Genomic DNA, 14931 nt, shown 5'->3' on the forward strand with positions numbered 1-14931 from the left:
CTCCTAAGCTCTAATGATTCATTAGAAGGTTTTCATTTAGAAGTTTCTGAGTTTTGTTATTTTTGGTGGTTGTTTTTTCCCCACTGCTTGGTTACCAACAGCAGGCCAAGATAAAATTTTCTCTCTGGAGATGATAACTGACAGTCTGGATAATTGCAAAATGTGTTTTCCTGCTTAAATAGCATGTCAGGATCATGGATGTACAGCCATGGGTGATTTTCCTGATTTCTGGGGAGTTAGAGACAAACCAAATGTTAGAGATGCTTTGAGACCTTGGAGGAGCTGATCTGGGAGCCTGTGGCTGCATGAGCAGGTTCTTCCCCCTTCCCTGTGACTGTGCTTGTGCTGCTCTCTGGATCTCCTGAGCAGAGGAAAAGTTTTGCTCCTTTTTATTCATTTTTTTCCTAGTTGGTTTCCAGATGGCTTTGTGAACTGTGCTGGCTCCTCAGGAGGTCAGAGAAGTGTCAGAGGCAGCTCAAGGGAAGAGATGATGTTGCACATTCCAAGATTATCCTTTTTTGTTTTCAGTCTTAGGGATGAAACATTTTCTTGTTTCTGGGGTTTTTTTAATATGTTTTCCAGTGGTTGACTGTAATTGGAGAATCTATAAAGATCCTCCTTTGGAGATCCTGATTTTTTTCACTGTGGCTGATGTTGTGAAGCTGTGGGTGTGAGTTTGCAGCATCCTTAACTGGCTCTGTGTGACTGTGAATTAACCAAGTAGCTGGAGAGGCACTCAGGTGAATATTCTGGGTGACTGGAAATGTGGGTGAGGTGACATGAAAGGAATGCCCAGTTGTGGCTCTTGGTGCTGTCTGGGCTTGGAGCTCTGTGCTGTCCCTGCCCTGAGCCCTTCCCTCTGTTCCTCCTTGTGCTGAACCTCCTCCTCAGCCCAGGGGAAACCCCCACGTGTGCCTTGGCTCCCACATGCTCTCTTTGAATTGCAGCTGCAAAGAATGCACAAACACCCTGCTCCTGACTCGCTGAGCTGCTGTGCTGACCAGCCAGGGCTGTGCAATAATTCAGGTGCCCTGTGGCACTTGCTTTTTCCACAGAGCAGCTCCTTGCTGCTGGTGCTGCTCGTCACATGAAGCCCAATCCGGAGCGACAGTCGTGGCAGATTATTGGATATTATGTCTAAAAAAATTATCTGCCCTGCTGGCAGATGAGTGTTTGGCCTGTGAATTTCACACCCTGAGAGTTGGGCAGTTTAATATTTTATTGCACTGTTAATTGAAATACCCTGAGCAGACAGCATTGGGAAAATAAACAAAAAAATCTATTATTGTTTCTCACTTCCGAGCTCTGACTTGTCAAAGTGCTGCAAGCTGAATTGTTGTAGCTCGTTAACACATGCTCCAATTTCCCTTGTAATTAACACTTGCTGCTTGCATATTTTTCCTCCTATTTATGTAGGAACTGCATTGAAAATGAGTTTTCACAGTCAAGAAGTTTGCACTCAGTGAATGATGGAGTCCTAACAGTAAATAACAGAGTGAACGTGTCTTTTTCCTCAGGAGCTTTTAATAAAAGGGAAGGAAAACAGTTGGGAGCAGGGGATAATATCCATAAGTAACATCATTCTTAGGAAGGTGTATCCTGCCCGGGTTATTTTGGCATGAATGTTCTGAACCTTTACAGCCTGCAGAGTTCCTGGTCCCTTTGCCATGTCTGGGGAAGATTCAGTGCCTGATGTGACTTCTTCATGTGTGAGAACCACCAGATTTGAGAGAAAAAAACTGGAAAGGATTGATTTAGGGAGCATGTTCTGCATCAGCAGTGTAACAGCTCTTACAAGAAGCTGAATATTAAATGCATTGAAAGGAGTACTTGGGCTGTTTTAAATTCAGAGAGATTTGACATCACTGGGGGGTTGGGAGCCAACAACTTGGGTCTTAGAAAATGAGAAAAATCATGCCTCAGTTTTACCTTCTGATAGGGTAAGCAAGCTCCTGTGTGAGAGCATTTATTTAGTGAGTGCTGTATTCTAAAGAGTGTTCATTGCACTTTGGTTCATTTTACAGCTCAGTAATGGGCTAATTTTTAGCAAAAATATTACAAAACAAAAAACTTGCAATGTGCTACAGTAAAAACTTCATTTTCAGCTTTTACCTCCAATTTGGCATCATTAGGTGAGAAATTATTTTCCTAAGAATCAGTCTGTTATTTCTTTCTTTGTAATTTTTTTTTTTAGGGGGACAGAAGGGAAGGACAGAGAAGGGATCGAGTTGGGAACTTGGAAGAAATACTTGGTTTATTTATGTATTTATTGATTTGTTTAGAATTGTCTAATGCACGTGCTGGAGGCACATGAAGCATTTCCTGTTGGGCTTGGGGAGGGCAGCAGAGGCAGCTCAGAGCTGTCACCCTGCCAGGCTGGGCAGGTCCCAGTGCCAGGGGCTGCCTGCTGGCCCAGCCTGGCCCTGTGCCCCTCCCTTGGCTCTCCTCTCCCAGGGGCTCTGGGCCTCATTGCTCATGTGCCACTAACACAACCTTGGATTATTTTTTTCCCTTTATTCTGAAAAAACAGAGAGGTCAGAGATGACTGAGCTTGGCTTCTGGCTGGGGAAGGGCAGCAGTGGAGATGCTGACTTCATCCATGGCCAGGTCATCATTTTCCTTTTTACTCCAGACCAGGATTTAAACCATCCTTTTAAAAATCATTTTTTTTTCTGGAGAGCTCTCTTTGCATGAAGGATTTTCCCTCCCTGGGATGGGAAGGTGTAATGATAGCCTAGGGTGGATGTACAAGCAGTTCCTGGAACACAGAACTCGTTGTCTTGGTTAATTTTAAAACCACAAAAGAATCCCTGGTTTGAAGCAGGTTGTTTCTAACCAGCTGCCACAGAGCTCAAAGACTGAACAAAAACTCTCCAGCTTGTTTGGGGGGCAAACATGTTGGGTTTTTGGGGAGAAGATTTATGTAAAAAAGCTTCTTTAGCTGCAGAAGCAACATATTACCAGTGTTTTTCTGAAGGCTTTGGCATGCAAAACATTTCATTTTTCATTACTGTTGTCGCCGTTCACGTTTTCCATTATTTAAGGGGGTTATTGAAAAATTGATGGTATGTTGGGACCAGAGAGACATCCTGTGGCTGCAGTGGTGATTTATGGCACATGGAACACACTTCAGTGCTTCAGGTTCCTGCTGCTGAGCACCACTTTGTCATTGTCCCCAAAGAAAAATCCTGCCAGTGAAATCCCCCGTGCTGCCCCCGAGCTGAGTGATGCATACTTTGCCTTGGAAAATGATGATGAATTATTCACCTTTTATTGTGCTGGAGTGTGCACATGGTGATCAGAACCTTGTTCATAAGACAGAGTTTTTCACCTTGGTCAGGGTTTAGTTGAGTTGCACAGTAGCTTTAATTTCTTTAATTTTTTCCTCCTATTTTTTATTTCCCCTGCAGTGTCTGTGTGGATGAGCACAGATTTTACCCCACATTTCCCACCATCTGTGGGGATCTCAGCACCATCCTTGGTCCTAAGTATTTGGGTTTATTTCATGTTTATTTAAAATTCTCCTGGAGAAAATAAGTATGATACTTCTCCATTTGAAAATACACCTTTTCCAGGGAAAGGCTTGAAAATCCCACCTCTGTGGTTTCAGGTTTTATCCTTCAAACTCATTTTCTGCTGTGAAGAAGCAGAGGGATTAAACAAATCTCCTGCAATAGCACAGTGCTGTAGATTTCCAGTCCAGGGCAGCTTTTTCCCAGAAGTGCTGAGGACAGACAGACTCCCTGACCACCTGGTAGGACAGCTCAGAGTCTCTGTGATCTTCCTTCAGAATTCTGGGAGAAATGGAGAATATCAGAATAAATGTCTGACATGGCTCCAGATCCCTGCACAGCCCCTTGGATTCATAATTGAAATTTTTTTAGTATTTTCTGTTTTGCTCTTAGGAACATTTCATTCCAGAGGCTCTTTGGGAAGGGAAATGAGGCAGGAATTCACCTGGAATTTGTACTCAGAACCCTGGGTGCTGCCCCTGATGCAATGAATGGGAAATGTGCAGGAGAGAGCAGGTGGAGCCTCTCCTTGATCAGAGTAACATCCTTGTGTGGCCTGTTTCCATTACAGTGCTGCATTAAATCCATTTATTTTTGGTCCATAAAGACAAGATTACCCTGTGCATGTGTATTTGTATGGATGTTTAGTATTTCTCTCCAGTTCCCTATTAACAGTGGGAATTTAAAACTCTATTTTAAAAGTAAATTTTACTTCAAAAATGAAATATTTTGGGACAGATATTTTCACATTCTCTTGAAATTAAATTTGTTAGAATTGGAAGCTGGCAAAATGAAATTTGAAGTTTAAAATAGTGAAAAAAAAAAAGTTTCTATTTTGCATTGGTTCAGTCATTCCAATGACTTTTCCTGTGTTCAAACCCTCCCATAAACACGGGGAGGGGCTGTGAATCAGTTTCTTGCTTAACCTTTCATGAAAATCTAATTGAGTGCAAACAACTGCTTTCAATAATTCAATGGCCTCAGTTATTCTTGGCTGGTGGAGTCCCAGCCCAGGGCAGAGCAAAGTCTGGGTGTTGAGCAAAACTGGGACTTTTTTCTTTTTCTTTGGTGAAAAATGTGATTAAAATAACCTTTTAAAAAAGGGTGTGGGGTGATTAGGAGGAAGAAAAGGTGAAATGTAAATGATTTCTGCCAGTTGGGTAAATGACTTGTGGCCCAGAGGTGAATGAATATTCTTTTAGTCCTTCATGAAGTGTGGAATAATTTTGGTGATTTTGATAAATGTGATTGATTTCTTTGCTTGCTTTTCATCCCTTTTGCTCCTGTGGAGGGACATTGTGCTTTTTATGGTGCTGGTTTTGTTTTAGGGTGCTGCTCCAAAGTGATTTCAAATTGGGATAATGGACATTAGAGTTTATTGGATAGTTAGCCCAAATATTTTCCCTCCTGTTTTTGGAAGGAAACTCAATTTTCCTTTCACATCCATCATTCCAGGCAGTTTGTTCTTGTCCCTTCAATCTTTTATTCCCATTTCATCCCTGTTTCCTTTCTTCCTTCTGTTGTTTCCTTTCTGTTCACTTTTAACCTCAAGGGCCCTTTTTGGTGTTGCTGTTGTTGGTTTTGTTTTGGGGCTGGTTTGTTTGTTTTTTAACTGGAGGTGAAAATGGAATAAATTAGTGATCCTGTGACCCCACATTTGGTAAATTCTTTGTAAATTCTTTTTTTTTTTCCCCCAAAGTGAAGAGTTCCAATATTCCTGGAGCTCAGTTGCCTGTAGGATTCTGGGTCGTTTGGTACCAAGTTTTGGCAAAGTTCTTTGTTCAAGAACTCTCAGATAACTTCTGCTAATTCTCTACTTTTCCAAACCATCTTAATCATGGAAGAAATTAATTTAATGGGAACCTGTGTTACCAAAAAAAGGTGGGTGAGGTCTGGCCAGATCCACTCTCCAAGTTCCTTTGAAATAACAGGAATTTGAGGCCACTTTGTTAAAGCAATGCCTTGATTTAATGTCTGAATATGTTTTAGGATTATCACTAATCTAGGGACAGTTCCATCCTTTCATGATGGCAGTAGAACATTGATCCAGGTGATTCTCCTGGGACCAGAGGGATTGGAACAAAAACTTCCAGCTGGAGGAAAGCACTGACTCAGCAGATGTGCTCTGGAAGGTTTGGAAGGGAATTCAATTCCTCTGGAATCAGCCATGAGAAAACCACCTGGGCCTGGGACCAGCAGAGGATTGCTGCAGTGGAAAATGTGATGGCCTCCACCCACCAGCCTCAGGTTGCAGAAGGACCTGTCACAGTGGATGGGGTTTCTTTGCATTTTTCTGTTTATTTTCACTGATGCAGGTGGAGCCTGGGTTGTTCTGTGATCCAAAACAACCTGGGGTTGGGTTTTTTGCAGGCAGCCCAAATGGGGGAAACATTTTGTAGCAAAGCAAGGGAAGTGCAGTTCTTCTTGATAGTCTCTCTGAATTTAAGGGTTTTCAGAGTTAAAAAAAAGCCAAAAATCCTTTTTGTTTGGTTGTGCCACCAAAGGTACCTTTTGTGATAGCTGGTATGTTCTGGCCAGATTCAAACACTGCAGAGCAGCACTGGGGGTCTCTGTGGCACTCTCCATGTTGGTGGGGGGATGAGAGCCCTGTTTGGTGCCAGGGGCTGCCTCTCAGTGCCAGGGGCTGCCTCTCAGTGCCAGTCCCCCCCTCCTCTCAGTGCCAGTCCCCCCCTTTCATTCCCAGCTGGCCAGAGCCCCCTTGTTCTCCCAGAAGTTCTCCTGGTGCCCAGCTCACCTCCTGGTGCCCAGCTCCTGGTGCCCAGCTCCTGTTGGCATCTCTGGAGTTTTGTGCTGCCTGCCTGCCTGTAGAACTTGTGTTTGACCCTTCAAACACGTTTCCAGCCCACTGGAGACACACTTGGATTTGAAGCAGTGCTTATTCACCAAGAAAATCCTGGGAGCAAGCACAGGGAAAAGGCTTTTAGATCAATGCTGCTCCCTCGGGGAGCTCAGACTTTTTGCACTAGCAGTGGTGCCAATACTGTGATTTTTATTAAGAAAAACCTAATGGCTCTTCCCTTTCCCCCCTCCAACTACCTGAATATTTGAATAACAGTGAAAAGTGCAGCTTCATATCATTACATAGAGCCAAGATCAAAAAAAAGCAAAGTTTGAAGGAGTGAGGTTATTTTAGGGTATAATGGCAGATTTTTAAGAAGGGTTGTAAGATATTTGTGTAAGTTTTGTTCACCTTGAAATAACTTTTCTCCAGTTATTGTATAAATGTGGGGAAATGAGACAGCCTGTAGTTTTACAGGTGCACAAGGACACAATGATAATTATTTTAAAATAGTTAAGAGTTGGTAAACTACTCAGTAAAGTCAGAGCTGTTTTAGTCTGCTGGCAGGTGCTTCTTAGGTCATTTTCCTTTTTGTCCTGTACTGCTCTGGAGCATCCTTGGATATTTTTGGGCATTTTGTTGCTTCCCCAAGCACTTTGGATTATTTCTGTGATACCTTTTATCCTCTGCTGACAAGGTGTGACTCATTTATGACATGAATCAATGCTAAAATATTTAAGAAATATTTTATGTAAAGAAATGAGCAGGAAAAGAGTTAAATAAGCCAGAATTTTTCTGTTAACCTCCTCTTTTCTCAGCTATTTTCTACTCCACAAATCCCTGTCAGGAGGTGATGGATCCTGCAGGAAAAGCACAGCCCCAGCACCTGAAGTTAACTCCAAGTTTGATCCAATGGTGGAAATTACAATCAGCTTGCCTTAGGGTGAAATGCATTAAACAAATCTCTGGGTTTGCTTCATGACCTGGCAGCCCCCTAATGTGATTTTTGGCACTGTATGAAACAAAGCAGCAAAGGGAGAAGGGCAAAGCTGCTCCTTTGTGGGCACACTCTGCAGGGTTTGGCCTTGGAGTGCAGCATAATGGAAGGAGAAAACAGCTCCCCCCACCCCAAACTTCCAGAATACTCCAAAAACTGCTCAGAAGGGAATGCTGGCAGAGATGGATGGTGGAGCTACACCCTGAGCCCCAGGTTTTTATGGATCATAGCTGACAGGTGTCTTTAAATTGCAGAAAGGAATAAAAGGGAAAGCTAGCCCAGTAAACATCCCTCAGTGCATGGGAAGATGACAGATTCTTTCTAACAAGATTTTCTGCTCTCTTGGAGGAAGACCATTTGTTAATAAACCATTTGAGAATCCATTTTTAAGGGATTTAATAAAATATACCCAGGCTGCCTTCCAGTGCAGGAACTATTATTCCCTTGGGTGGGAGGAGTGACTGACTGGGGGCATTAATGGTTCCTTCTGTGATTCCTGGCATTAGATCTTGCTCCCATTTGCACTTTTCCAACCCAAAGTGAAATAATTTTTTATGAGAAACCCACATTTGGTTCCTGGCTCTTCTGAGGCATGTGTGTGTTCTATATTTTATTTATCTGTATTCAGTCAGCTCCATAATTCTTGTTGTTTTAGTGGCTGTCCAGGCCATGGGTCCTGTGTTTTTGTGGATACAAGGAAAGTTTCCCTATCTAGCAAACTCCATTAATGGAAGAGGTAATAGCTGTTGTGTGAATTAAATGAATTGTTCCATTCTTGCCAAAGATTTCATAAATAATTCCCAAATTTCCATCAAAATCACAGATTTTTGTTGTGATGGTTGCTGTCAATGGAACAAGGAAGCTGAAGCTTGGTCCAAGAGAGACTTGCCTGGAGGGGCTGGGGAACCCCCAAAGAGCAAAGATCTTTTTTTAAGAATTTGGATAAAGGTTTTCTCCTGCCATCTTTGCAGTTCTGAATATAAATTTTACTTCTTTCAAATACGAGAGAAATACGGTGGAATTGAGGGATTAAGGAATTTTTGTGAGGAGTCTTGTCCTTCTGGCAAGAGCACTCCCTAGGGGTGTGTTGGTGAGAAATGCCATGGGTGGGAGGAGAGGAGAGGAGACAGTCAGGGGTGAGTGACCCTGGCAGTCAAAGGCTGGATGGTTTCATGAATGGAGAAGTGAATTGATCTCTACCCAAGAGTCTGCTGTGCTCTCTCCCTGGGCTGCCCTGGCATGGCTGGCAGTGCCAGGAGCCAGCTCAGCAGGGATTGCTGAGTGGGCCCAGCAGCCCCCAGCTGCACAGGAGCAGGAATGAGAGCTGGGAAGTTAATGGTGTTCCAGCCCCTGGCAGATCCCAAATGGATGTACTGGGAGCTGTAATGTGTTTGATCCTTTGCTTTCCCAGAATTATCTCCACATCCCATCCAAGAGCTGAGGCCACAGTGGCAGGCTGGGATGGCAAGATGGACACTGATTGCTCAGTCACAGGATTACAGCCTGGATAGAAAAAGAGATTACAGACAGGATGCTGCCAGGAAATGACAGAGCTGGGAGGGAAGGGGACAGACAGGAGGACAGACACATTTAGCAGGGATGATTTAGTCTGCAGCTACAGCTGTGTGAGGGGAAACTGTTCCTACTACTCATCACTTACTCTCTCTGTGCTTGCTTGCTAATGGTGTCACATCAGTAGTAAAGCAAGAGTAATTCCCTGAGCAGGGGCTGGGACAGACCAGGGAAAATGTGAAATAACAGCATTTGTCCCCTCTTGTGAGGAACCCATCCAAATTCTTCATGTCAGAGAATGAGTTCAGATCTTTAATGCTGAGGACATGAAAAATGCAAAGGGCCTTGTAACCAGTTCCTATAAATTCTCCAGTGAGACAACAATTAGTTGTCATTAGTTCTGCTTCACTGTAGCACTCAGACTGTGGATTTGGACAGGGGACAGATTATTTTTGTAACAATCACCCATTCAAGGTCCTGGGATCTTGGCTGGAGTGCACTGGAAACAAGTGGGCTGCAGTAAGGGGATGCTGTGGCTTTTGGAGGAATGAAGCAGGGCAAGTGCAGCTTCCAGATGGAGCAGTTTGTGTAGCCTGGAGCAAAATATGGAAAAGTCTTCAGGAGGGGAGTGGAGGGAGGTGCAGATACAGAGAGAGCACAGCCCTTCCTGCAGAATCTGAGTTTAAATCTCATATATGAAGTGCACAGAGTCAGTAACCCATTAAAGATCACTGAGCAGCAGAAGGGTGAAATAAAGGATTGAATTCTGTCCATTGACCCAGAGCTCCTTGGCTCTCCCTGAACGTGCTGCTTGCCTTGCCCTTCTCTCCAGGGCAGCTCTGTGCAGCTCAAGGAGGGACTTTTTTGCTCCCTGACTTGATAAAATTCCATGTAGAAGTTGATGCATTTGCTAAATGACCCACACCCAGGGTCTTCAGGTTCTGTGCTAATTTTAAACTCTGATTTCTGTAATGCAGCATTTTCAGTGTTTGCATTAAAAGTGGGACAAGTTTATTTGAACATGTTCTGACTTGGAGTGAAATGTGCACAGTTCAGAATCTGGGAGGTGTAACAAAGCTGAGGGGCTCTTCAAGAAGCAGAGGAGGCTGATAAATCCTACATCAATATTCCCTCCCCCAACTTCTCTATGTAAATTTTCAAGTGTTGAAAAGTTCTGGAAATTTAAGATACAGAGACTTGTTTCAAATTGATTTAGAATTTGTTTCTGATCTTACTTAGTGATCAAAAAACAGATAACTTCCATTTTTTTTGGATAACATTCCTCTACTTTGAGCAATAGCACAGGATGCTTTTTAATGGCCACTGTCATAGATTTGGCTTTGACAAATCAAGCATCTGCATTATTTCTAATTAACAAAATAAGTGCTCCCCACTGTTTCCCAATTGCTGCACAGCTGAGGTTCCATGCATGGTAGGAAAACTTGCATTTACAGATACAAAACTGAATAATAATATAACTTCACTAAGAGAAATGTCTTTGTGTGCTTTCTTTGAGCAGTTCAAGTGGTTGACATGGAGTTTTCTGTTGGTTTTCAGATGCTGGACAAGTTAAAGGACCGTTGGATGCACACTGGCTTGTGGAGGAACCTGGAGGATGTTAAAACAGTCATTGCAGAGCCCCAGGGAGGGGCCAAGAGTGACTTTGATGAGCTGCTGAAAATCTACTATGATGCAATCAAATGTAAAGGAGAAAAAGGTACATTTTTCAGCCATTCAGAAGAGTTATGCAGACTCTTCAAGTAAAATTCAAGGTTTAACATTGAACATTTTGTTATAGATACACATTGTTCTTGCATAATTATTTACCCCTCCATTATATAGTCCAAAATGATTTTGCTGTTTGATGGTCAAAATCAGAATATTATTGATCCAAGTGGAGTCAATCTCATCCCTCTAACGAGTCTCTATTTTACAGCCACTCAGCCTTTCCAGCCAGTGCATTATTCCATATTTTAAAGGTTTTGGTGCAAGTTTCTCCTGTTCCCCAGCTGCTCCTGGCATGCTGAGTGTGGCTGTGCTCTTGCAGATGGGGCTCTGCTGATAGCTGTGTGCAGAGGGAAGGTCAGTGAGGGGCTGGATTTCTGTGATGAGAACGCCAGGGCCGTGGTGACCATCGGGATCCCCTTCCCAAACGTCAAGGACCTGCAGGTAGGACATCACTTCAGGGCTGGCCTGGATTTTATGGCATCTTCAAAACACTAAACATCCACAAAACAGATTTTTGTGTCATCTTCAAAACACTAAACATCCACAAAACAGATTTTTGTGTCATCTTCAAAACACTAAACATCCACAAAACAAGATTTTTGTGTCATCTTCAAAACATTAAATATGCACAAAATAGATTTTTGTGTCATCTTCTAAACTAAATATGCATAAAACAGATTTTTATATCATCTTCAAAACATTATGGACAAAATACTTTTTGTCTCTGTTTACCTTTGAACTTCTCTCCATCCCATTTGAATTCTTTGAGTGACCTTGGACAGGTAAGAGGTGGAGCATTGCTTTAAATAAGGCAGGTTAATTGCAGAAAATAAAACCATTTAATACTGATTTAAATAAGGCAGGTTATTGCAGAAAACAGGTGGAAAGATAAGGATTGTTTAATTATGTTATTGTTTTAGAGTATAACTGTGTATATCTCACCTTTCTGATCCCATTGCCTTCTTCAGTGTCATTATTTGTCCCACTTCAGCACAGAGTGGAACTGGAAACTTTTTCCAAGCTTGTGCTGCTTTATTAGCTTGCAGTTTTGAACATGAGTTTATGACACAACATAAACTCTTCCTGGATACTGAGGACAGCACTGTTTGGAATATTTGAGCTTCGTGCAACTTTAGGCAAGAACTTGTAAGCCCCTTGTAAAAATAGCATTTGGAAATAGCTGCAGTTAAATAAATCTGAAACTCTTTGTGTTTTTCAGGAGGTGGTGAAAGCAGCATCCTGTTGCACTGCTGTGTAATTGCCCACCTCAACACTTCCTTCCTTTTGACTTGAGCAGGGCTTGTCTGACAGAGATGATGTTCCATTAGAGCAGGCACTGCAGAGCTGAAAGGAAAAGAAAGCCAATAAATATAGAAAAGTATTTTTCTAGGCTTTCTGCTCACTGAAAAAGTGGTTTATTACTGGGTAACACCACTTCTTTCTAGGGGTCTGTGCCACTGAGGTGCTGCCACTGCTGCCAGTCACTGTCACTGCCCTGTCCTGTGTGCTCCTTTTTGGGACTGCTCTGTGAGGCCAAGAAGCAAAGTGAAGGATCACAGAATAAATAAATACCAGGAGCAGCTGGATTCTGGTTCTCACTAATGCCAAATCAAACAAGAAAATCATAGGTTTGCACTTGAAAGGCCAAACAGACTCAGCTTTGGTTTGAGAGATGTGTTCTGAGCTTAAGTGAACAAGCAAAGGCTTCTTTGTTGTCTGCAGCATGTGCCTAATTCCAGCCTGGCTGGGAAAAACCACATCCTACAAGGGCCAGGGAGGCTGGGTGAGTGCAGTTCCTCCAATGTTTGCAGAATTCCTTGGAGCACTCACTCAGCCACAACATTCTTTGTCCTTCTGAAATATAATGCACTCCTCTGTAGTGTAAAAATTCACATTTCAGGAGTGCTCAGTCTCTTTCTGGAGTTAGAAATGCTGGTTTTAGGGGCATGTGCTGACAAGGGATTTTGGAAATCCTTTGTTGTGTGGCTGGCAATTAATGCCAAATGATTTCCTGAAAATCAGTGGGTTTGGGTTCTGAATGATACAAAATTAGGTTTAAAAAATGTGTTCTGGGTGAATTATCTCCACAGTGGATTATGGCTTGATTTTACCTTGAGGTCAACCAAATATTTCAAATATCAGGATCACAGGTACTACAGCCCATTTCTGATGACTGTATTTTAAAAATCAGTGTTCTGTTGAACTATTTTTAAAAATTAGACTGAAGAAAACCCCTAAATTTTTCAGTAGGGCTGGAAAGAGTAGCTGCCAAATTGCAAACAGCTCAAGCTCTGAGTGTTTAGAGATGGGAATGCCCAAAGCTCTGCAGTGATCAATTCTGGATGAGAGCAGGGCAGGCACCAGTCTCAGCATGAGCTCTGCAGAGCTGCATGGCAGAGCTCCTTCAGCATGCTGCAGGAAATGGCTTTTATTTTAACTGTCTTTATATTGAACAGGGTTTTGTTTTGCTCACACTTTAGGGTTATCAGATCCCCAGCAATTCTGGATTAATGCTCCTTTTTTTTTACCAGCTGAGTTGCAAGAAGGATGAAGTGAAGGAGGGTCACTCTGAAGAAGGTGATTAGTATCTTTGTAGAAATAGAAAAGAAATTGGGAAGATTAAACATCTTTTTCAGCTCGGGAAAGGAGCTGGAATTCCCAAATGAAACATTTAGAGAATAGTTGCACTCAATTGGTTGGTGTTTCTTTGGATTTTGTAGGTGAAGCAGAAAATGGGTAAAGCCTGGAACTTGTAGGGAGGACCTTGAGTTTTCAGCAGACAGAAAATTCAAACCACAGTGGCACAGGCCAGGTTGAGCTTGGACAGAGAATTGTGCATCTGTGGCTCTCCCACAGCAATAGGTGCTCAGCAGAGGTACCAGAGGAGGAAACTGATAAGATGATTGATAATGACATTCCTTTAAAAATGGGAAATGCAAGTGATTAACAATTCCCTTGGAACAGCCATGAAATATACGCTGCTGGGATTGGTTTAAATCACTAAAAAGTGCTGGGCTCCTACATGAAAAACACTTGAATGTCTGCTTTTTGGGTTCATAAAAGTCCTCTTAAGCCTCAATTCCATAACCCCTTACTCCTGCACAGAGCTTTTACTTGTGTGAGTAATCCCTTTAAGGCTCCCAGGACTGACACAAGCAGCAGGCTCTGTGGGATTGGCCCTTTGGAGAGCAATATTTTATGCTGGCAGTTTGATGTTGGCTCATCTCCACTAATATGACTTGTCTGTGATCAACCTGCTTTCTAAATATGTTTTATGATTTGTAACTTGATTGAGCTGTAATATTAGGGCACATAAATAATGTGACAGCAAGAGATGGATAATCCCACAGATGTGTTATCTGATGCTAACATACTGTTAATTAACTTCTCTTAGATATTTTGAAGTGCAGCATTTTGGATCCAGACATCAATCTCAGGCAAGAGACTCATTGTCAAGTGTGATGAATAATATCCAATTTTAGTTTTTCCATATGTTTGTGCTAAGTGTATGCCACAAATCCTGGTATTAAATGGCAAACATTGGAATTCCTTAAGTAACCATGTGCTTTTATAAGTTACAGTAATTTCTGGGGAGGCTTTAAAGGTAATAATTTAGTTTCACTTCAACATTTTTAGACATATTGTATCTTAGGTTCACTGCTTTTGACAAAGAGAAGAGTCTGAAACACTTTGTCAGGGTTAGGGAGAAAAAAATGATTCAGGCTCAGACCTGATTAAACAAAACTGCTTGAAGAAAGAGGCCAAACCCCCAATTCTGTGTTATTGCAAAGGGTTTCACATTGCTGAAGAATCAGGTTGCTAAAACAAAATAATATAAAAGAAAATGTTCAAGGATTGCTCAAAGCTCTGGTTCTCTCAATGGTAGAGTTTGGCTCCAGTAAAGCAGGAAAATTTATTTCAGAGCCAAAAATGACTTCTTTGGCTGTGACCAGGATTTCCTCTGCCTACCTCTGGGACCTGAAAGTAGAGGTAGGAAAATCTGATTTTGGAGCCAAGTGTGACTTGTTTAGTTCAAGTCATAATTTACTATTCTTACCTTGGGGAGCTGAAAAGAAAGAGAAATGTTGAGAATGGGCAGCTCTGAGGTGCAGGCACTGAGCCCCCTGCCCAGAGAGCTTTTCTGCACTTCCACCTCTCCAGATGCTTTTGATCCTGCTCCAGGAGAGGGAATTCATCCTGGAGCAGCCAGCAGAACTCGACCAAAACACAGCAGAAAATGCAGAAAGTCCAACTCTCCCATCAGCAGAGGCCAGTAAACTCACTGGGGCTGGGAGCTGGGAGCAGTGGCACTGCTGGAGTCTGCCTTGAATGGGAATTATTTCCCCTGGCTCCAGGGGGGAATCTCTCCTTTATTCTGACAC

At 42.5% G+C, this 14931-nt stretch overlaps 1 protein-coding gene across 5 annotated transcripts in view; it reads left to right on the top strand.

Annotated features, from left to right (window-relative positions):
• Positions 1 to 14931, top strand: part of BRIP1 (BRCA1 interacting helicase 1) — a 47637-nt gene that overhangs the window by 20587 nt on the left and 12119 nt on the right. For all 5 annotated transcript variants that reach the window (XM_059865793.1, XM_059865792.1, XM_059865795.1 and 2 more), the window contains exons 15-16: positions 10379 to 10538; positions 10869 to 10990. In XM_059865793.1, coding sequence (XP_059721776.1) covers positions 10379 to 10538; positions 10869 to 10990 — 282 coding nt within the window. The remainder of the gene's footprint in view (positions 1 to 10378; positions 10539 to 10868; positions 10991 to 14931) is intronic.

The sequence above is a fragment of the Haemorhous mexicanus genome, chromosome 22 (genome assembly GCF_027477595.1).
Source record: "Haemorhous mexicanus isolate bHaeMex1 chromosome 22, bHaeMex1.pri, whole genome shotgun sequence".
Classification (NCBI taxonomy): Eukaryota; Metazoa; Chordata; class Aves; order Passeriformes; family Fringillidae; genus Haemorhous; species Haemorhous mexicanus.